Genomic DNA, 22,568 nt, shown 5'->3' on the forward strand with positions numbered 1-22,568 from the left:
GATGATCCTTGTCGATTTTGGTTGACCAACATCGCTGAGTTCTCTAAGATTGGACGATAGTTCCCCATTGTTTGTCTCTGTTGATATTCGCGCCTGACATATGCATATGTACTCTCCAAATCAAGTTTGGGGTCTTTTCGCAAAATTTCTCCACGAACTTGATCAAACTCGGAGTCAAGCCCATTGAGAAAAATATGAACCCGAAGCCTAGCCATTGCAGAGTGCAACTGGATTAGCCATTTGAATGTTCCTTCCTGAGATATAGTTCTATGATCAATCTCTTGGAAAATAGCAACCAGTTCATTGTAGTACGTGGATAACGGTCTACCATTTTGTTTGGTAGAAAAAGATCTCTGGTTCAGCTCAAATATACAAGTTTCATCTGATCCATCATAGAACATTTTTGATACTGCTTCCCATATCTCCTTGGCAGTGGAGAGGCGAATAAATCGATGCATGAGCAATGGACTCATGGAGTCAATAAACCAACTTTTGACTCTTTGATTTTTCAGTAATCCATGCTCCAAGATTGGCATCGCCAGATGGTGGTTTTTTTGTTTCGCCGGTGAGGTATCCAGATTTGTTGCGTGCGCCAATTTGCATCTCCATGAGTTGGGACCATAATAAATAATTGGTCTCATCGAGGATAATTCCAGTTGGAAATGCAGAATTGTCTTGATGGACTATAATCTGTGGTGATGGGATAAGTTTGGTAGATGCGCCTATAGTGGTGGCCATCAATATGAAAGTTTGGTCCGGTCTTGTCTAATCCGATCCGATTCGGTTCAGTCTAGTCTGGTTCAGTTTGATCTGGTCCGGTTCGGTACGATATGGTCTGGTTCAATTCTGGTCCGGTCCAATACTGGTCCGATTCTGTTCAGTTATAGTCTGATGCTGGTCCGGTCCAGTTCGGGTTTAGTTCGATTCGGTTGACCTGCTGGTCTGGGTCGGTTCAGTCGGCAGAAAAATAAAGGAATAGTAGTTCCTAAGTTTCGAAAAAATACATGTCTTCTTCGGCAGCGGCAACGGAGCTTTGGCTTCCTTTGGCAACGATGGTGGTTGGCAGCGACAACGGGGTGGTGGTGCCGTCGTCAACGATCGTCAGCGCTTGTGGGCAATCGTCAGCGACGTGATTTCGGCTACAAAACCGTAGTCGCAGAACTCTGTTTTCGGCAATTCAGCTTCCATCGGCGACAATGGTGATCGACGGCAATAATGGGCAGGTGGAACGGTCCTCGGCGGTCGTCTAAGGTCTTCAGTGATCGTCGTCGATCGTCGACGACGTTTCTTTGGCTTCGGGACAGCCGGAATACGGAGTTGCAGAAAACAAAAACAGAGTTCCGCAACTCCGACGATTTTTTTCTTCTTCCGGCTTCCTCCTTCGGCGATTACGGGAGCACTTAGCTCCGACTTTCGGTGACAAAAAAGAGAGGATAATTCTCCTGCTCCGATACCATGTGAAATAGAGAGAACCGAAAAACAATAACAGAGATTCAAATAATGATTTTTCGATGATGTATTCTTTTCCGTTTAGGAGGGAATTTATAATACATTACATACTGATTTTAGGATCAATTTAGATCCTAAAATCAAGGAATAAATTACAAGATCAAGGAAATAATCCGTTTCCTACAATCACGTTAATCAATTTACAACCAGCTCATTACAGGCTTGCAAACAATACTATTTTATCTCTTTTGCTGTTCATAGCGAGATGTGTTGAGTCACTAGGTTTGCAAATTCTTTCAACATGTAAAGACTTGTTAGAGAATGTTATACCTCATAACTTTAATCTCTGTATACAAGTGTAATTCCATTTCAAGTTCACCCGAGCAACAGAGAGGGAACCAATGTCACAAGGCCTTCCATCTTCTCATGGGCTTTGAATACCAACACCCACAAAAGATAACGAGTGAGCCTTACGGGTCACTATAAAATTTGAAAGTAGTAGAGGTTGAACTTGGTTTCTCCATGGAAGAAGAAAGTAAAACTTTTACAAAAATAATCAAATTTATATAATACAATATTGGATTTAGGATCCCATGACAAGGTCCTCAACTAATGTGGTAAGAGAGGAGGGAAAGAAGAAGAGAAGAAAATGAGAGGAAGAAGGAAGAAAGGAGAAGGAGAGAGGGACAACTAAAGAGACAGAGAGAGAGTATGGGAGACAAGTCTAACGACAAATTTGGGAGAAAAGAATGGAGACTTAATGATCTACCCATGCTTTGAGCCTCTATTTATAGTTGAGGAAGGAAGTTTACAATGATTGTAATGACCTTAGGGCTATAAGCTTTGTTGGAAGACGGGCCCAAGCCCACACGACCAAGGAAGACCCACACATCCAAGTGTGTTAGAAGATAGGTTCAGACCCATAAGACAAAGGAAGACCCACACATCTAAGAGATGTAGAAGATGGGCTCAAACCCATAAGACAAAGGAAGACCCACTCATACAAGAGATTATGGTAAATAAAGAGTAATTTCATAAAGATCACATTGATGTACTTAGTTTAAGTTCTAGAAGTATAATTATAATATTGTAGGATTAGTAATCTATAAATTGCGCTTCAAGGGAAGGGTTAGGACAAAAGTCCATAACCTCTTCTTCCTCTTGATTTCTCCCAATATGTTGTTTCTCCTTTTCTCCATGAGCTAAATCTATGGAGTCGTGAAAATCAACATGGTATCAAAACATTGATTTTCGAGACTCGTAGCTATGGTTTTTAGAATTTCTAGTTTTTTATATTGGGCATGTGCCTCCACGTAGTCTACTTATGTTCGGATAGATGGTCCATAATTCTCCACTGGCTTTCTTTGGCTCTGTTTTCTCCATGCTACCATTGCATGCATGGGATGTGTCTAACCCATTGAATCATTCTTACGGGTTTTGTAAGACTTCTCTTCCCATCAACGAAAGAGTGAGGGACCTTATTTCTCAGATTACAATAGATGAGAAAATCTCTCAGCTCGAGGCTAAATCCGGCGCAGACCTTGGCGCCAAAGGCCTTGGAAAATTTGATGGCAACGTGGCCAAGGCCACCGAGACCAACAACCCCAAAAGGCCGGGCTTAGAGAGGCCCAAGTATTTGAGCGGTGCAGAGGAGCTGTGTTGCCACGTCTAGAGGCAGACCTTCGAGAATTCGAATGACGAAGTGTTCGTTGACGAGCCCGCAAGATCGTTCAATGAGCGGGAGTTTCTCCCCGTCGAGCATCTCTCCTAAACCCTAGTATCTCCAAATCTACTAAAACTGCTCCAACAGCTCATCACGACAACATGATCATTTTTTCTAGATATTCTATTTTTGGGAGTAGTTGATTCATAGTTGTCCTTCACCGGCCTTCTCCTCTATTTGTTTGTTTTTTTTTTCGAGCGCCAATTGGGTTGCCATTTTGGGAGCACGAAGATGCCAGCTAGATTGTTTTTTCGTTTCTTTTTCTACCGTAAGTTATCTTTATCTCTGTTCGAAAAGTTTGTGGCAGTCTCCTTCAATGGAGTGAGAAGTTTTCGAATCAGCAATAAATCTTCCCGCTGGCATATTCACTCGGGAACTTTGGCGATGAACCAGTACACCAGCAAGTCTCGTAGCTATCTTGCCATTTGATATCCCGAGCTGCAATCACGGCCTGAGGATTTTCCTGGATATTTTTGGAAGACGACTACTCTTCTGCGCTGTTTAGGAGCAAGCAGGCGGAGAAGAAGATGGCATGTTTCTTGATTAAAAAACTTTCTAAGTTAGGAAGCATTGGATTAAAACTGAATCAAGCCTATTCTGACCAAGACCCGGGTCTGGCCGAGTTAACCTAGCGAACCAGCGACCCATTTGGGTTAACTGCTTCTACTTCTGTCCCACTTGGATTAACTCAAGCCAACTTAGTTTGGGTCAACTCAGGTCCGGGCCAACCTGACTCAGCCCACTTTTGTTTTGCCTCGGCTATACGTGTCTTGTTGAATTTATGGAAAAGAGAAATACTTCATTGAACTATTATAATCAAAGTATATGAACCTCTATTTATAATAGAGAAAAGTAGTAGAATCCAATTACAATAAAACTACCTTTGTCCTAATTACACCCAAACTCTAACACTTAAAGATAAGTCCTAGCATACTTAAATAACTCAATATAAACAGAAGACAAACATAACTCAAACTAGAACTCTTCTTTGAAGACGTGACCATAAGATAAAGATACCCGCTCGTGGCTATCTTTATGAGTCCTTCTTGATCTTCTAACTAGCTTGTGGTTATCTTTGAGAGTCCTTGATCTTCCAACTTATGTGATAAGGATGCCAACTCATGGTAATCATGGTGGATCCTACTTCTTATGTGCTTGGGCCCATCTTACAATACTCTTATATATGTGGACCTTCCTTGGTCGTGTAGCTCATCTTACAATACTCTTAAAAATGTGGGCCTTCCTTGATCGTGTGGCCCATCTTACAATGCTCCTAGATATGTGGGTTTTCCTTGGTCATGTGACCCATTTTATAATACTCTTAGAAATGTGGGCCTTCCTTGGTCATGTGACCCACCTTATAATACTCTTAGATATGTGGGTTCTTCCAACACTCTCCCTCAAGCCGAGGGTAAGAGAACATCATAAACTCCTAACTTGCTGCAAATGATGTAAAAGATCTTTTTGTATAAAATGGCAGTCCTCCATATCTTCCAATACTCCCCCTCATGCTGGTGGTTTTTCTAGTCCTCCATTTGTTTTTCCATGAGGCCCAGCTGGCATAAGATAAGTGAGAGTAAAATCACTCCAAGCCGTATGACAGTGCTTCGAGCACACTCCTATCTTCTATAGGTAGTGGGTCTACATGCAATGCTCAAAAGTGTAATAAAATTCCTCCATCACAGTGTCCCTCCATAGGACAATGACTCTCAAGTGGTAGGAGTAATAAATATCAATTCAGAGGGGTATAATATAGATGTAGTAATAAGCTCTTCCATCACAGTAATGTAACATAGATGTAGTAATAAGCTCGTTCATCACGGTGTCCCAACCCGGGCACTGACTCTCACGGGTAGAAGATGTAGTAATAAGCTCCTCTATCACGATGATGTAACATATATACTGAGGTCACCTCTTCTTCAATAATAATGTCTCATCCAAAGAGACACAATAACTGCAACTGAAATGGGTTTAGTCACATATAATACGACCATCTTCTAACATATACAACACGAACCAAAATAATAAACCTTGTAAAAGGACCCATGAAATAATCCAATATAAAAATTTATTCTTAGATGCACAAGCTTCATTTGTGCTCCCCCTTTCTTGAATATTTTGGTCACATAAAACTTATCCACAACATATGGAATAAAATACCTCTTTCTTGTACTTCTTCTACTTCTCCCCCTCAAGTTGGGAGGTAATGGTGGTGATTTCAACTTGAACCAAATATCATAGATATAACAATAAACCCAAATAACATAAATGTAGTAATAAGCTCGCTCATCACGGTGTCCCAACCTAGGCACCGACTCTCATGGGTAGTAGATGTAGTAATAAGCCGATTGGAAGATAAGTGAGATATTTTCTTGATATAGCAACTCAAAAAGTGACGCAAAACAATTGGCTTAAATTCGGATTTTTTAATGCAACAGGATACTAGCATGACCTTTGATTCTTCCATTACAAATATATCTTTAAATACATATTAGATTGACATGAAATTTTCTCCTTATGAAACTAGACTTAAATACCTTTCATCCAAGTATAACTTCTCTTATAAAATATAATTATCAGGAGATCAATAATCTAATAGATTTTGGTCTCTGTAATCTAGTCGAACTAAGTACTGTTTTTCCTTTTTTGCCAACATGACCATTACTTCTTCCACAATCAATATCTCCTTATAAAAAACTCAAATCGAGAATTTCTTGAATAGGTAAAAAAATAGATTTACAGATATTTTTTATATATAATTATTCATATAAATTCTTGTTCTTGATAGCATAAAATACCTCAGTTGAAGCTTTCTGCTACTGCTCGAACCTCTTTTGCAATCTGACCTTATCTGCTTCAAATATCGATTTCTCTTTGTAGATAAATCAGATCGAGAATTTATTGAATAGGTAAGGAAATTTACTTATAGATATTTCGTTTGATATAAAATTCTCCATATAAATTCTTGTTCTTGACATCATAAAATACCTCGAAATTTGAAGCTTTCTACTATTGCTCGAACCCTTTTTTTTCAATCTGATCGTTTACTAGTTCAAATATCAATTTCTCTTCGTAGATAACTCCTATTAGAAAAATTCATTTTTCCTTGGAAAGTAGACTCAAATATCTTTCCATCAATATATATTTTTCAATATGAAAAATTAGTATAGAGGTGAAAAACATAAAACTACTAATGGGTGTAAGGAGTGGACAAAAGAGAAAAAATAAATACAAACCCTAACTGTAATGGAGGAGTTTATTACTACCCTTTTGAGCAATGCCTATAGACCCACTACCTATAGAGGATAGGAGTATGCCCAATATCCAACGTGAGTCAAGTCTATTAATCACCAAGAGGTATTTTTTGAGCTACCCTGAGAAAGCAGGTAGACTTTGTGCCCCACAATAGGGCTACTTTTTGCTTATGAAATTTAGCGGAAAATATTTTTGACTATGACTATTTGACTGGAGTATGGAGAGATGTCTTACGGCTAGGAGTGATTTTATTCTCTCTTATATTATGCCTGCTGAGTCTCTTAAAAAAAAAAGAGTACTAGCTTGAGGGGCAGTGTTGGAAGATATGGTAGACTGTCACTTTATATTGGAAGATCCTATATACCATTTGCAGCCAGTTGGGCATGCATGATGTTCTCTCACCCTAGCTTGAAGGGGAGTGTTGGATGATGGGCCCAAGCCCACACATCCAAGTGTGTTAGAAGATGGGGCTCAAGGCTCACAAACCAAGGAGAAGGCCCACATGCCCACATGCCCACATGCCCACAAGTAATGGCATTACGGTAAATAAAGAGTCATCTCATAAATATGACATTAATGTAATTAGTTTACATTCTAGGGGCATACTTGTAATAATATAGTATTATTAATCTATAAATTGAGCTTCAGGAGAAGGGTTAGGACACAAATCTGTAACCTCTTCTTCCTCGTGTTTTCTCCCAATATGTCGTCTCTCCTTTTCTCCATGGAGTCTTGAAAATCAACAAGTTCTCAACAAGAAAAGACATAAGTAGACATACATCATTTTCTGTAATTACACCCTTGTGATATCCTTACAAAAAAGTCTTTTAAATTATATCATTTGCCACCTCCTTGACGTAGAGAAAGTATTTACCTTGATACCACTTAGAGATGTCTTCCAGCACTCCCCCTCAAGTTGGGGGAGAAAAAATATTGTAGATACCAAGTTTGTTGCATATAGTGGATAAATCTTGAATGTGACTGGTTTCATAAGAATGCTTGCCAACTACCCTGGTGATGAAACATGTCTGAGAGATAAGATACCAGCTTGAAAATTCTCCCGTATAAAGTGGAAATTTACCTCAATATGTTTTGTCCTCTCGTGGAAGACATGATTTGAAGTGATATGAATAACCACCTAGTTGTCGCAATATAATTCAATAAAATCTCCTTCATAGAATGTTAGATCTGATCTATAGAAGCTCACTGACTGTGTGGGTCATAGCTTTGCTATCTACTTTTTGCTTATCTATGTAACCAAATTACCTCCAACTAAGGTCAATACCCTAAAGTGGACTTCCTGTCATTAAATGATCCAGGCCAATCTGCATCTAAAAAACCTTCTATGTTGAAGTGGCCATGATTCTTATAGATAATTCCTTTTCCTTGGAGCTCATTTTAAATATCTCAATATCCTCTCCGATGCTTGCCAATAGGTAAATTGTGGTTTGTGCATATACTAACTCACCACACTTACTACATATGATGTATTTGGTCTAGTGAATGTTAGATAAATAAGTTTTCCCAAAAACCTCTGATATTTACTTATATCAATATCTTCTCTAGAGCTTGCACATAGCTTTGTATTGGCATTCATAGGAGTGTTTGTTGGTCAACACCACGTTATCCATGTGTCCTCTAGTAGATCCAAGACATACTTTCTCTGAGATAATACAGTTTCATGTTTTGATAGGAATACATCAATACTGAGAAAATAATTTGGAAGTCCAAGGTCCTTCGATTTAAATTCTTGACATATCTTCTTTTTAACTTCTTTCTTACTATTTGCATCAATGCCAGTTAAGGCGATATTATACACATAAATTGCTAGTAATATTTTTCCCTTTAAGGTATTCTTGACAAAGACATAATGATCTACTGAGCACCGACTGAATCCAAACTGCAACATTGATTGGCTAAATTTGTTAAACCAAGCCCCCGAGTAAACTGTTTAAGCCCATATAAAGATTTCCTTATTTCGCATATTAACTCCCCCTCAACCACAAAACTAGGTGGTTGATGTATATATATCTCTTCTTTAATGTCCCCATTCAAAAAGGCATTTTTGACTTCCAATTGATATACCGGTCAAGAGGAATTAGTGGCTAGAGATAATAAGATGCATATTGAGTTTAATTTAGCCATTAGGGAGATTTTTCCTCATAATCCTCTCCAAAGCACTGAGTGCGCCCCTTTCCAACGAGTCGGGCTTTGAGGCGAGCAACAAAACCATCTAGATTGGGTTTGATAGTGAAAACCCATTTACAACCCATGGGTTTCATGCTAGGAAGAAGAGGAACTAGGGCCTAAGTCTAATTTTCATTTAGTGCTTGCATTTCTTCTTCCATGGCCGCCTTCTTTCTTAGATGTCTCAGAGCCTCTTGATATGATTGTAGAATGGAGATGGAAGAAATAGAGACAAGAAATTGACAGCATGAAGAAGACAAGCGATGGTGAGAAACAAAATTGGATACGGGATGAGAAGTGGAGGGCCTTGTGCAAGTCCGAGGCTCCTTCCATAGAGTTATGGCTCGAGTGTCAAATTGAGGGCCAAATGCAATAGGGAAAGACATGCTTACCTCAGAGGAATCTGTAAACTTCACAGGTGTGGTGTCTGTCGAGGCTTCATGGGCCTAAAGTAGATCCACATCAAGTGGCACAACGGGCTTCAAAGCCGCCTAAATTGATGAAAGACCTGGAGGAGCATCTTTTGAGGAATAAAAGGATGTGTCTTCACAAAAAGTGACATCCCTAGAAACAATTAAATTTTGAAGAGGAGTATAATAGACATAAGCTTTTTGGATATGAGAGTATCCTAAAAAAATAAACTTAAGAGACTTAAATAACAATGAGTATGGGGATTTATAGATAAGTACTAAAGATGGTAGTCCATTAATAAGGAAGCAAGAGGTAAGAATGGCAAGAGGTCAGTAAAGTAGGGCACCTTCATAGAGTAGAGTAGGCTGCGAGCTACCTCAAGGAGATGTCGGTTTTTCTTTCGGTTACACCATTTTGTTGAGGGGTGTAGGCACATGATGTCCAAACCAGTTATGCCATAACCTTGCCTCTGAAACAATAGTGACTGGAGGCAAGTTTAAGTAATAAAGACACCCTTATTCATAGCCGCCACCAATCACCTAGTTCGTTGTTAGATCCTAGAAAACATAAGAACAAGGTGAGAAAGTAATGGAGCAATTAAACCATTTTGTTAACTGGCTAAAAAATAACTAATTTAAGGGGAATTGAGGGACAAATAAGACATCAATAAGTAACAAAGGAGGATCCTTTCCCAAGAACTTTGGTTTGGGATCCTTTGGCTATGGTAACTAATTTGTTTGGTAGACATGAGATGTGGAACGTAATGGACTTTTATTACATGTAAGATGCTTGGAGGCCTCTGAATCGATGATCCAAGATGAAGAGGAGGAAGTAGCATAAATCATACCTAAATTAGTGGTGGTAGCAGCAATTGAAGATGCAAATGGAGGGGATAGCATAAGAGTTTTCATTCTCTGTAAGAGTTCATAATCATCATCGGTGATAGTCTTCTTGCCTCTTTGTGACTTAGATTTGTCTGTATTTTTCTCATTATTAGCCGAGGTTTGATTAGCAGTGACTCAATTTGGTTTGCAATGAAGCTTCCAATAGGTATGGGAGAGAACACCTGGTTATCAAACCTTAAAGAACCAGAATCAATTCTACCACATCTTGCTCGATCTATATAATTTCTACCACACCCTCGGGTGGTAGAAGATGTATCCTTATTTCTTGAGTACATAGTAGATGATACTTCAATATGAGAGGTGGAGGAAGGATCTGGCATTTGTAGTAATGTTGCATTTATGTCATTGAATGATGGAAGTGCGGAGGAGCTAAGGAGTTGGGTTTTGGCCACTTCAAGATATGGTTTGATATTTGACAATCAAATAGCAGTTGTTAAGGCTTCCAATTGTTTTTTTTTAACTATATATCAGTGTAATAGGGTTGAACAATTTTCTACTCCTGAATCAGCCTTCTGAACCATGCCAAGTACTCATGTAAGTTGTCTCATTTCTTTGTATTGAACATGCTTTGAAAAACATCATGTAATTTTTGTAAGTTCTGTGTTCTTGAGTAAAACTTGACACAAGTAAACCATATCTATTTGGCAGTTTCTAGGTGAATTACATTTTTGGGCACATACTCCTCCATGCTGTTTATGAGCCAACTAATAACCTATGTATCATTCTTCAACCATTTAATATAGGATGTGTCCTCCTCATCAACAAGTGGAGCTGATTTGGTTAGATGTCCTAAGAGATCTTTGGTAATGAAAAACCTCCTAACCGATTGTGACAAACTAAAGTAATTAAACAACCTTCTTAAGGGTATATTTTGAGGAAGTCACTTTACTTCCCATATAGTCTTCAGCCATGAGATATCAATGGTAATTTGCTTATGCAATATAGAGGAAGCTAAAACAATTGATATAATCCATATCTTAATAAACTATCAATTTCAATATCCAAAAAGAGACACTTGTCAAATGAAAGTCTCAACTTTAATATATATAAGTCTTGACCATATATTAATGCACTTCTCAAATGACTAAAACTAGAGCGAAGCCATCAACACGAGCCAAAGGCTGAACAAACTTATAAAAAAAAAAACTAAGGGATACAGAAAAATTCAAGAGGAGCCAACCCAAACATAAATCAATGAAAATCCCTCATGTAGATCAATATCAATTAGATATATATCTATATATATATCTTGATTAAGAAAGGGTATCAAGGTAACCATGGAAGATTTCCCCTTAAATCAGCCACTTCCAAAGATAGAAAAAGGAAATTGTTGGAAGATGGGTTCCAACCCACATGACTAAGGAAGACCCACATATCTATGAGTGTTAGAAGATGGGCCCAAACCCATAAGAAGTAGGACCCACCATGATTACCACGAGCTAACATCCTTATCACATAAATTGGAAGATTAAGAAGGACTCACAAAGATACCCACAAGCAGGTTGGAATATCAAGAAGGACTCACAAAGATAACCACAAGCAGGTTGGAATATCAAGAAGGACTCACAAAGATAACCACAAGCTGATTGGAAGATCAAGAAGGAGTTACAAAGGCATCTTTATCTTATGGTCACATCCTAGAAGAGTTCTAGTTTGAGTTATGTTTGTCTTTTATCTATATTAAGTTATTTAATTATGCTAGGACTTATCTTTAAGTGTTAGAGTTTGGGTATAATTGGGACAAAGATAGTTTTAGTGTAATTGGACTCTACTACTTTCTCGTATTATAATAAGTCAATGAAGTATTTATCTTTTCCATAAATTCAACATGGTATCAGAGCAGGTTCTGTGAGTTGAGTTGGCCAACCCATAGAGATAATGAGATCCATTTCTCTAAACCTTAAACCCTATGTCTAGGTTCGTAGTTATTTTTTTAGTCTCTACACCCATAGTTTGCTTTGTGTTTTTCACCTCTATACTAAGGTTTGCATATTACAAATTATATATTGAAGAAAAGATATTTTTTTCTACTTTCCAAGGAAAAATGAGTTTTTCCAATCATATTTATCTAAAAATAGAAATCTATATTTGAATGAGTGAAGGTCAGATTGGAAAAGTGGTTCGGGCAAAAGCAGAATAAAGCTTCAACTTCCAAGGTATTTTATGCTATCAAGAACGAGACTTTATAAATATATATATATATATACATATATATATATATATATATAACAAAATATCTGTAAGTTTATTCTCTTACATATTCAACCAATTTTTAATCAGATTTATATACAAAGAGAAATCGATATTTGAAGCAAAGAAGGTCAGATTGGAAAAAAAGGTTCGAGTAGCAGCAAAAAGCTTCAACTTCCGAGGTATTATATGCTATAAAGAACGAGACTTTATATGGAGAATTATATATCAAAAGAAATATCTATAAGTATATTTTCTTACCTATTTAACCAATTCTTGATATGATTTTTTTATAAGGAGATATTGATCTTAGAAGAGTCAATGGTCATGCTAAAAAAAAAGGAGAAACAATGCTTAGTTCGGTCAGATGACAAAAACAGAAATCTATCAGATTATTTATCTTCTGATAATTATATTTTATGTAGAAAAGTTATACTTAGATGAAAGATATTTAAGTCTAGTTTCAGAAGGAGAAAATTTCATGTCAATGTGATCTATATTTAAAGATATATTCGCATTGGAAGAATCAAAGGTCATGCTGGTATTCTGTTGCATTGAAAAATCCGAATTTAAGCCCATTGTTTTGCGTAACTTTTTGAGTTGATATATCAGGAAAATATCTCACTTCTTCCTAGTTTGAGGGCTTTTTTATACATCTCTGTTATTTGGGCATATTGCTACATCTATGATATTTGGTTCAAGTTAAGATCACTACCATTACCTCCCAACTTGAGGGGGAGAAGTAGAAGAAGTACAAGGAAGAGGTATTTTATTCCATATGTTGTGGATAAGTTTTATGTGACCAAAATATTCAAGAAAGGGGGAGCACAAATGAAGCTTATGCATCCAAGGAGAAATTTTTATATCGAATTATTTCATGGGTTCTTTTACAAAGTTTATTATGTGTTGGAAGATGGTCGTGTTATATTCAATTGCAGCTATTATGTCTCTTTGGATGAGACATTATTATTGAAGAAGAGGTGGCCTCAATATCCTTTCTCATACCATTATTTACTTAATACCCCATCAAAAATATAAAAATATCAACGGTTAGGATTCCATGACGGAGGAACTTAATACCCCGTAAAAAATATCAACTATTGGGATTCCATGACGGAGGAACTTAATAGACCATAAAAAATATAAAAAATATCGATGGTTGAGATTCCATGGCAGAGGAACTTAAAAATATCAACGGTTGGGACACCGTGACAGAGGAACTTGATACCCCGTAGAAAATATCTACTAGTGATAGTCGGTGCCACCCCCCGCCACCCCCCCCCCCCCCCTTCCCCGACGGAGGAACTTAATACCCCATAAAAAATATCAACTATTGGGATTCCATGACGGAGGAACTTAATAGACCATAAAATATATAAAAAATATCGATGGTTGGGATTCCATGACAGAGGAACTCCCCCCCCCCTTCCCTAAATTGGCTACCTGGGCCTCTTGGAAGAGAGCACCAACGTGAGGGGGAGTATTGGAAGATATGGAGTTCATGATGATCTCTCACCCCCAACTTGAGGGGGAGTATTGAAAGATAAGGAGTTCATGATGATCTCTCACCCCCAACTTGAGGGGGAGTGTTGGAAGATGGGCCCTAGCCCACACGACCAAGGAAGACCCACATATCTAAGAGTGTTGGAAGATGGGCCCAAACCCATAAAAAGTAGGAACCCTCCCCCTCCCCCTTCCCTGAATTTGCTAGCTGGGCCTCTTGGAAGAGAGCACCAACGTGAGGGGGAGTGTTGGAAGATATAGAGTTCATGATGATCTCTCACCCCCAACTTGAGGGGGAGTGTTGGAAGACCCACATATCTAAGAGTATTGGAAGATGGGCCCAAACCCATAAAAAGTAGGACCCATCATGATTACTACGAGCTGCACATCCTTATCACATAAGTTGGAATATCAAGAAGGACTCACAAAGATAACCACAAACTGGTTGGAAGATCAAGGACTCACGAAGGTATCTTTATCTTATGGTTACGTCCTAGAAGAGTTCTAATTTGAGTTATGTTTGTCTTTTATCTATATGGACTTGTTTAATTATGATAGGACTTATCATTAAGTGTTAGAGTTTGGGTGTAATTGGGACAAATGTAGTTTTATTGTAATTGGACTTTACTACTTTCCTCTATGTACTTTACTCTTATTATAATTGGACAAATGTACTTTACTCTTATTATAATAAATCAATGAAGTATTTCTCTTTTCCGTAAATTCAGCAGAAACTTTCCTTTTGTAATAGGCACCACTTCAGGAAGATCTCAATCTTAACTTACCTTATTTATTTTTGGCAAGGATCCCCAATCAAAGTAAATCAGAACTATTTGAGATCTTTCCAACTATCAAGGATCTTGAGATGGCTCAAAAGACAAAATTTTGTGGCTGGAAAGGTGATCTAAAGAAGAAACTTGCATTCTTCACTTGGCGTCAACTATCTATCCAAAAGAAATACTTTCACTTGCCCTTTTTTCTTGAAATCTCGAGGCAAGAAAATCCACTATTTATCTCAATGTGGAGGAGAGGAAAAAACAACTTAAGACTCGACAACTTATCCCATGCAAGATTTGTGATAAAAAATAAAAAATTTAAGGCTCAGTAATGCTCAAAAAAAAAAAACTTATCCAAGTTGTTTTGAGGGCAGCACAACAACCGATTTAAATAAATTCATCAAACCAAGAAAGAGATACTCTTTGATCATACTAATCAAATAATGATAGAGTTTGATTTCATATAACTTTCAATACATAAAATATCAACTTTTCATGTAAAATACCACATCATAACCGATCTTGATCAATAGGAACCAAACTTGCAAACCGAGTGCAAAATAAGCATTATCGTAACATATTCTAAACCAAGAGATATATCCTTGAAAGATTCTATACAAAAAACATCATCTCTTGATCTATTTTAAGAGAACAAATACTCAGCAACCATATCATTAAAGGAGATAAAGAATGAAGATAGAAACTTATCTTGCTGTTGGCTTGGTACCTTGCTTCATGAGTGAGGCTTATCAACAAAACAACTTAAACACCATCTTAACTTGATGATCCTATACCATGTTGGATTTAGGATCTCATGACAAGATCCTGGACCAAGGTGGTGAGATTGGAAAGAAAGAAGAAGACGAGAAGAAAAATAGAGGAAGAAGGAAAACATGAGAAAGGAGAGAGGGAGGTATTATGCACACAATAAAATTATTATTTTAATTATTTTTATTTAATTTACTTTATTTTAATTCAGTTTTAGGCCATAGGGGTATTTTTATAATATTTTATCTTAAACCCTGTAATTTAAGGGGTAAGAGTAATGAGAAAGACAAACATTGATTTTAGGTTAAACAGGATTTTGAGTTCTCTTTAACGAGCTTAGGGGTGTGCGTTCTCCCTACGAACTTAGGGTTTTCAAGCTTCACTTTGGTTTGATCTTTGTCTTTCTCTCCATGCCTTCCTACAAATCCATGTGTCAGATCAGGGACCATAAAAATTGGTATCAGAACGGGAACACAATAAGCGATTCGTTATCCCAAGAAAATTGGATTGCCACACTCGATTTATATTGGAAGAAATACGTGCAGAATTAATAAAAAATAAAAAAAACATCATGAGGGAATGCGTAGAATTTCCATTAAAATTTCGGCAAGGGAGCAACTTGCTGCAAATGCAGAAAAGCTCATACGCCCTCAAATCTCCTAGCATGACAGCCGCTCAGAAGGAGAGGCAGTAGACGATGTCTCGGACGGTCAAAAAGATCAATGGCCAAAAAATTTCAACACCTCCGAGCAGGGAAGTCTAACGACATGCCAGAAAAAATTAATTTTCCGATCATGGGAAGCAAACCGTGGGACCTTGATTTTTGGAATTCGGAGGGGTATTCCACAACCCCCTTTCACGGGAAACCAGACGTCTTCCACATGCAACACAAATAAAATCGCCCAGCGGAGAAGGCCCTAAGGGGTGCTGTTCGCCATGGGAAAAAGCTCAGCGGGCACCCAACCACAACGCCTTTCCATCGGGGTCCATCGATCCGGCAGCCGGCATGGCACGAAGCAAAAAGGAGAAAGGGAGACGGGAAAAAGGGGCGCCAGAACGCTTCTTGAACCATGTGACGGAAAATCCTCCAGCAGGGATGCCACGAATTTCTCCTATTCGCTACCGGAGGAAGAGCATGCTCCGGCGGCGCTGTCGGAAACAACTCCGGTGGGATTTGATTTCCGGCCACCACCTTCCACTCGCAATCCACCTCTTGGCAGAACTGAGGGAACCCAATTTCCAAATTGGGTGGGGTAAGTATCGGCAACCTCATTTTTGCATTCAATCTTGCAGTAAGATGAACAAATTTGTGCAGCTATGTGATGAAGTCTCTGCAATAAAAGAGAAATTTTTTTGGGGGATTCAGGGAAGGAAAATAAAAATTGCATGGAGGCTGTTTTATTTTTCTATTGCCGTGAACAGCAGCGTGTCTCAGAAAAAAAAATTTGGGGGACTCTGTATGTTCGTTGCCCAATTGATAATGTGAGGCTGTTTAATTTTTCTATTGATGAGACCACCGACAGAGTGCATGTCCCGTATCTGTTTGTGCTTAATGGGATGCTCTCGCATGATAAGCACGTTAAATTTGAGAAGGTAGCAGATGCTGCTCTAACTGTTGAGGGGCTTAATTTTTTGGGTCCCATGTCTATAGTCATGAGAGAAGGAGATGGGAATTCCCAATATTTTAGCTTTGTTCATTGTGAGAAGGCAGAAGTATGCATTAGTGTTGTATCTAATAATAAGATTGCATGCGTGGTGAATGAATACAACAGCAACGTGGCTATTTCGGGTCATTTTTCCAGACAGTCCATTTAAAAAAGTTGTGTTCTTTTTTTTGGATGAATTATATGATGTTCGACCATTGTTTGTCATAATTCTTCAACCTGGTGAGCCTTTTGGGGATGAAGATTTGAAGAAACTATTTGGCGAATCTAGAAAAACTACAAGTGCTGTAGTAATGAGAAAAGGAGAGCCACTTCCAATTTTTCACATTGCTGATGTGGTGGCAATGTAGCAATGGGTTCAACAGTTTCAAATTTCTGCTGCTATTGCATTCTTGGGGTGGGCAGGAGAGCCACTTCCAATTTTTCAAATTGTTGCTGGGGTGGCAATGCAGCAATGGCAACAGAAAAAATCAAACCGGTTACAAGTGATGAAGATAAGCAACACCTGGAATATGTTGAAGAAAATGGAAACGAATCACAGGGTGCATCTATAGCTGATGAGAATCAGGGACATACTGCAGTGACTACTGTTGTCCAGCTCTGTGAAAACAAGTTGGAAACAAGACTACTGATAGGTCCATATTTAGGCCACCTGTATGGCAGTGTTTATGGGCAGAGAGGAAGTTCCACTCCATTGAATTCTTTAAACCCAGAAAAGGCTCCCTTAACCCAATTGAGTGATGTGGCAGTCCAGCATACACTGCTGCTAGGCAGCCAAGCAAACAAGGCTGTTGTGGCAGTCCAGCATACACTGCTGCTCGCTAGCCAACCCGAGGTGATTCTTGAGGATGCAGTTGGCTATTTTGCATGTCATCAAGGCAATAACCATGAGTGCTGGAAAAGGGAAGTATGATTCCAGTGGTGCAGAGGAGTCTACCGTTGCTTCTTTGGTTGCACAACGGACATTAACGTGTTGGACAACAATCACGTTGGGACACTGGATTCGGGGGTATCTTGCAGCACTTGGGTTCTTCCAAAAAAATTTGTGTGTTGCTGCTATTCTAGTACAGAAATGGGCTCCACTAGATAGTTAGGTTGGAGCTAATTCAGAGGTGATCAACAAATTGGCAGAGGACAGCCAGCGGTTTGATGAAATGCCAGGACGACAGGGGGAATACTGCAATTTCCTATTTAGCAGTTTGGGGTTTTTGAAATTGGTGCAAAATATGGTAGGGGGGATTTTTTTATTACCGTTATCTTTGATGGGTTCTGTCAAGAGGGTTGTCTTAACGAGACTTTGGTTCTATGTGAGAGGGTGATGCCATTTCAACTTGTTGATGCTCTTGCAGTCAGCGTGGTGGTTTCCTTTCATCACTTCCCTCTGAATGTGGAATTTAATGACCAATTTCATCCGAAATGGATTCCAACAGCAGCGGTAGAGAACTCAAATAACATGGAATGTACATATGTTGTGGTATTTGCTGTCATTCAGGATAGTGAGCAGTAGCTTGTGCGGTCTGGATTTTTTAGAAGGAATTGCTAGTTGGATTCATGCCAAGCTGGGGTTTCTGTTGATGATGGTGATGAGGAAAAACCATGCAGTGGGCTTCCTAGTTCTGTTCAGTTACCAGACTGCTTGTCTGAATTACAGGAAACGTGTGGCCTGGCTAGTTCTACGGGGGAAGCAATCATGCTCTTGGCACTTCACTACGAAATGGCTCAACCAACCATACATCGTCACCATGTTGCTCCTGTTTTTCGTGATGGTTGTAGGCCTCCGAGTGTTTCAAGGTGCAGCAAAGGGAGGGGGTTAGTGCTGTTGAGTCTTCTCAATCCCAGGGGATTGGTCATGATGTTGTTGCTGCCATGCTGACAAAGTGTAGGCAGTGCACCCTTGCCAATGGGGGGCCGTCGTGAGGTGTTGTTTCACACCAGTCCAGGACCGAGGGAGGGCAGAGATGTTGCTTGGGGAGATATAGCGACATTTGGCATGCATTCCTACATTCGACCATAAAAAAAATGTTTCTAGAGAGAATGCTTCAGTTTTGGGCTTTCAGAGGGCAGACATAGCTCTCGCGGATGCTACTTGGGAACAGGTAGAGACGTCGGCATACAAACCCTACTTCCGAGTTTGAGGACAAGCTCGTTCTTCCAGGGGGGGGTGTAATGTTATGCAAACAATAACATTATTATTTTAATTATTTGTCGTTAATTTTCTTTATTTTAATTCAGTTTTAGGCTATAGGGGTATTTTTGGAATATTTTATTTATAGAGTTATTTTTATAATATTTTATCATAAACCTTGTAAGGGTGAACCCTATTTAAGGGGTAAGAGTAATGAGAAAGACAAACATTGATTTTAGGTTCAACAGGGTTTTGAGTTCTCCTCAACGAGCTCAAGGGTGTGCGTTCTCCTTACGAACCTAGGGTTTGCAAACTTCTCTTTGGCTTGATCTTTGTCTTCCTCTCCATGCCTCCCTATGAATCCATGTGTCAGATCAGGGACCATAACAGATGGCTAAATAGATGGAGAGAGAGAGAGAGAGAGAGAGAGAGAGAGAGTTTGGGAGAAAAGTGGAGATACTTAATGAATGCCTTGAGCCATTATTTATAGTTGAGAAAAAAATTATAATAACGATGATGCTTTTAGGGTTACAAGCTCTTAACAAGAAAAGACATAAGTAGACATACATAATCTACTTTAATTACACCCTTGTGACATCCTTACGAGAAGACCTTTAAATTACTCCTTTGCCACCTTCTTGACATGGGGAAATATTTACTTTTATGCCCCTTTGAGATGTCTTCCAACATACAACTTAGGCTCTACATATGCATATAAATAGACGGAAACTCCTTGTTTGAATAGGAGTATACTAAGTAAAACATTAAACCCTGAACTTAAAAAAATAGTAGAATCCAATTGAAGAATCCAAACAAAGTCTAACAAGTTGCAATGGTGTGTAATTTGAATTGCATAATATTATCTGTTTTTAGAGCTAAAAGTTAAAAATATCGATTGCAGTCTTTTTGTGCGGTAGTGTCGGTTTCCGATTGGTTCAACCAGGCTGATTTTTTTAGTCCTATCTCTCTCCCTATCGCACCCATATCGTTGTTTCTGAATATATATATAACTTTAATATACTGTAAAAATTGACAAACATATTAATTATTTCGGAAGGATAAAAGCGGCTTAAGAGTGTATATTCTCAATCCCAGGGCGGCAATTTAGAGAGCACCACTGGCCATCTCTGCGAACACAAAAATCAGCTGACTGAACCAAGGTCGATCGACTTTGTCGGAGGAGAAGCTTGTATTCTTCTGTGTAAGAGTGTGAAAGACTCTGCTAGCAACTTGGATATCTGAACGGAAAAAGCTGCAAGACCGCTCTTGTCGTTTGCAAGTGGACTTGTAAGGATCACAAGAAAGAAAGTCATATCTGTAGGTGTCCTTCTGTCTGGTTCGCCATCATCAAAGCCTAGGCTGATGATCATTTCATGAAAGACGTTTACCCTTTCAGAGCAATCACCAGACACTACCCAGATGCGGTAAGAGCATATACACCCATTGTTCCATTTCTCCCAAGGATATATGCTAAAGAAAACATCTGCAGAGGTGCACACCAACAATATGAGACTCGTTCATTCCAACTCGACTGAAAACTTCAGAAGTACTTATATTCGCTGAAGGTTGGAGTTCATGATATTTACAGCACTTTATATATTCGGAGCGATCCTGTTTGTGGAATACTAGCTTTTCAGGTGAGTAAACATTAAATTGTACAAGTACTAGGAATTCCGAGCTCAACAGATTTCTGATATTAACCGCAGTTGCCAAGCTTGGACAGAGGGAGAAGGGGGGTTCTTTTATACTTTGATCCTGCTATTGCTGGATTACGATGCCGGGCATAGGGAATGTAATTCTGGAGTGGTTGTGCTCTCCTTCGTAGGTGACTATCAACATGGTAGGATCATCCAAGCAACGCTCGACGTGCTTTCTTGCAGGGCAGCCCCTCATGCTGCTGCACTTGTAATAGCTCCTTCAGATAAGAAACATTTCGTTCTCAGTGTCAGATTTCAATCTCAATAGAGTTTTCTCTGAAGGTAGAAGAATTATATTTTAACAGAAAAGAGGTGGAAGTGGTCGTATTACCTGGGGTGAGGAGAGCCTTTGATGGGTTTCTGCCCATACTTCCTCCATGAGAAGTTATCAGAAGGTATATCTGATAATTTGCTACTCACGGCCGGAACTCTAACAGATCTTTTTATCCTGAGCTTCCTGCTTGACAATGTACAAGGAAGATTGACAAACTGGAAGGAAGTGAAAGAAAACCATGGCTACTCAAAAGAAACAGCTCAATCAGAATTACAACAAGCCCAGGATAGAATGAACAGCTATCAATTGTTTTGCTCCTCATTATCTTCAGAATTTTCTAAACTGAGAAAACAATAGCAAAGAAGAGTAAAAGTAAATGGATCAACGACTTGGAGGAAATCGGGGGAGGCCTTGCCTTCGCTTTGAGCAGTGACATCCTCCAGCAGAGGCGGCGCATTTAGTACCATCCTCTTCGCCCTTTCCTCCAAATTTTATCGAGAAATCATCAGGGGCAGTCTGAATTGACGATGTTGAGTACTGCAACATCCGCCTGTCATAACTATTTCCATCCATACTAATCGAAGAAACGAAGGATTGTCTGGACGGAATTGTTGTTGAAGCCTGAAGGACGCAGCTATCCAATCGCAAGAGTGAACTCGTTGGCTCGTCAAGATTCGTTTCAGAGAAGCGGCGCGGTAACATTGGAGGCTGCGAGTGGCGATACAAATTGAAACTGCTGGAGAGTGTCAAGCTGGGCGTCGGGCACTTGGGCGGATGCTGCTGTGAGGTTTGGGCAACAGGGGGCTTGGGATTCGGATTTTCCATTAAATCCCTCGGATTGATGTTTGGAGATTTGGGCAGAGGACCTTTTCTAATTCTCTTAGAATTTGGCAAGGAGGTATCGAGAAGGAAGAGCAGTTTCTCAAATTCTGCAATAGCTCCTTCGGCAATAGCGCTAAATTCACGGATGTTTCCCCCCTGTTTTTCCCTGGAGATTGTGCTAAAGAGATCGTGTGCTGATCTTAAGCCGCTCTGAGCAGCTTCTTGGACTTTGAAATCCCACCTTGAAGCCACAGGAAAACATATCTCTGGTGCTTCCTTCATGGCGCGGCAATGAAAACTCAACATAGCTCAACAAATCACTGTGCGAAACACACTAGACGAAGAACGCTCAAACCCAGAGCATTCCGGGCAGAGTTCCGGGGAAGGAAGCGAAGAGCAACCGAAGAAACAGGTAATACCCATCTGCTTACTGTTGATTTGGTCGCTCAAACCAGCCATGAACCTCCAACTCAGGCACCCAAGACCAGAAAGGAGGAAAAGCATCACAGAACAGCACTTTCATCGGATATGAAACAAAACCCAGAACACCACCTGTGCGGATGAGATGATCTTCACCTACTCGATCGTCTTTGCAAGTGCCAAATACATGCCGCTAAAGTCAAAAGGTGTTTTCATTCATGCAATCCACTACCCAGACCTTCTTTTTAAGGTTAACAGTCCGATTCCAAACGCAGTCTTCGGAAATCCCGAAATTTTAAATAAAACCCATCGAAGATCAGAAGAAGAGATGGAAGATGATGGGTTTTGTATCATTTTTATAAACGTAAGTTACCGTGACTGCACGGTTGGACTACGGGT

At 39.3% G+C, this 22,568-nt stretch overlaps 1 protein-coding gene across 1 annotated transcript; it reads right to left on the reverse strand.

Moving 5' to 3' along the window:
- Positions 1-20,460: 20,460 nt before the first annotated feature.
- Positions 20,461-22,478, reverse strand: LOC137948832 (probable WRKY transcription factor 11). The gene is made up of 3 exons (XM_068795011.1): positions 21,343-22,478; positions 20,985-21,110; positions 20,461-20,871 (listed from the first exon to the last, which is right to left on the reverse strand). The coding sequence occupies exons 1-3, from the start codon at positions 22,053-22,055 to the stop codon at positions 20,715-20,717; spliced, it is 996 nt and encodes a 331-aa protein (XP_068651112.1). The 5' UTR covers positions 22,056-22,478; the 3' UTR covers positions 20,461-20,714.
- Positions 22,479-22,568: the final 90 nt, after the last annotated feature.

This window comes from Aristolochia californica, unplaced genomic scaffold (assembly GCF_029961685.1).
Source record: "Aristolochia californica isolate CCGP_79_NKW_82.1479 unplaced genomic scaffold, dmAriCali1.0.hap1 SCAF_13, whole genome shotgun sequence".
In the NCBI taxonomy this organism is placed as follows: Eukaryota; Viridiplantae; Streptophyta; class Magnoliopsida; order Piperales; family Aristolochiaceae; genus Aristolochia; species Aristolochia californica.

Coding starts and splice junctions, on each gene's coding strand:
- LOC137948832 (XM_068795011.1), bottom strand. CDS start 22,055: ATGTTGAGTTTTCATTGCCGCGCCATGAAGGAAGCACCAGAGATATGT. Junction 21,111..21,342: donor TGTCACTGCTCAAAGCGAAG/GCAAGGCCTCCC, acceptor ATTGTCAAGCAG/GAAGCTCAGGATAAAAAGAT. Junction 20,872..20,984: donor AAAGGCTCTCCTCACCCCAG/GTAATACGACCA, acceptor TCTTATCTGAAG/GAGCTATTACAAGTGCAGCA.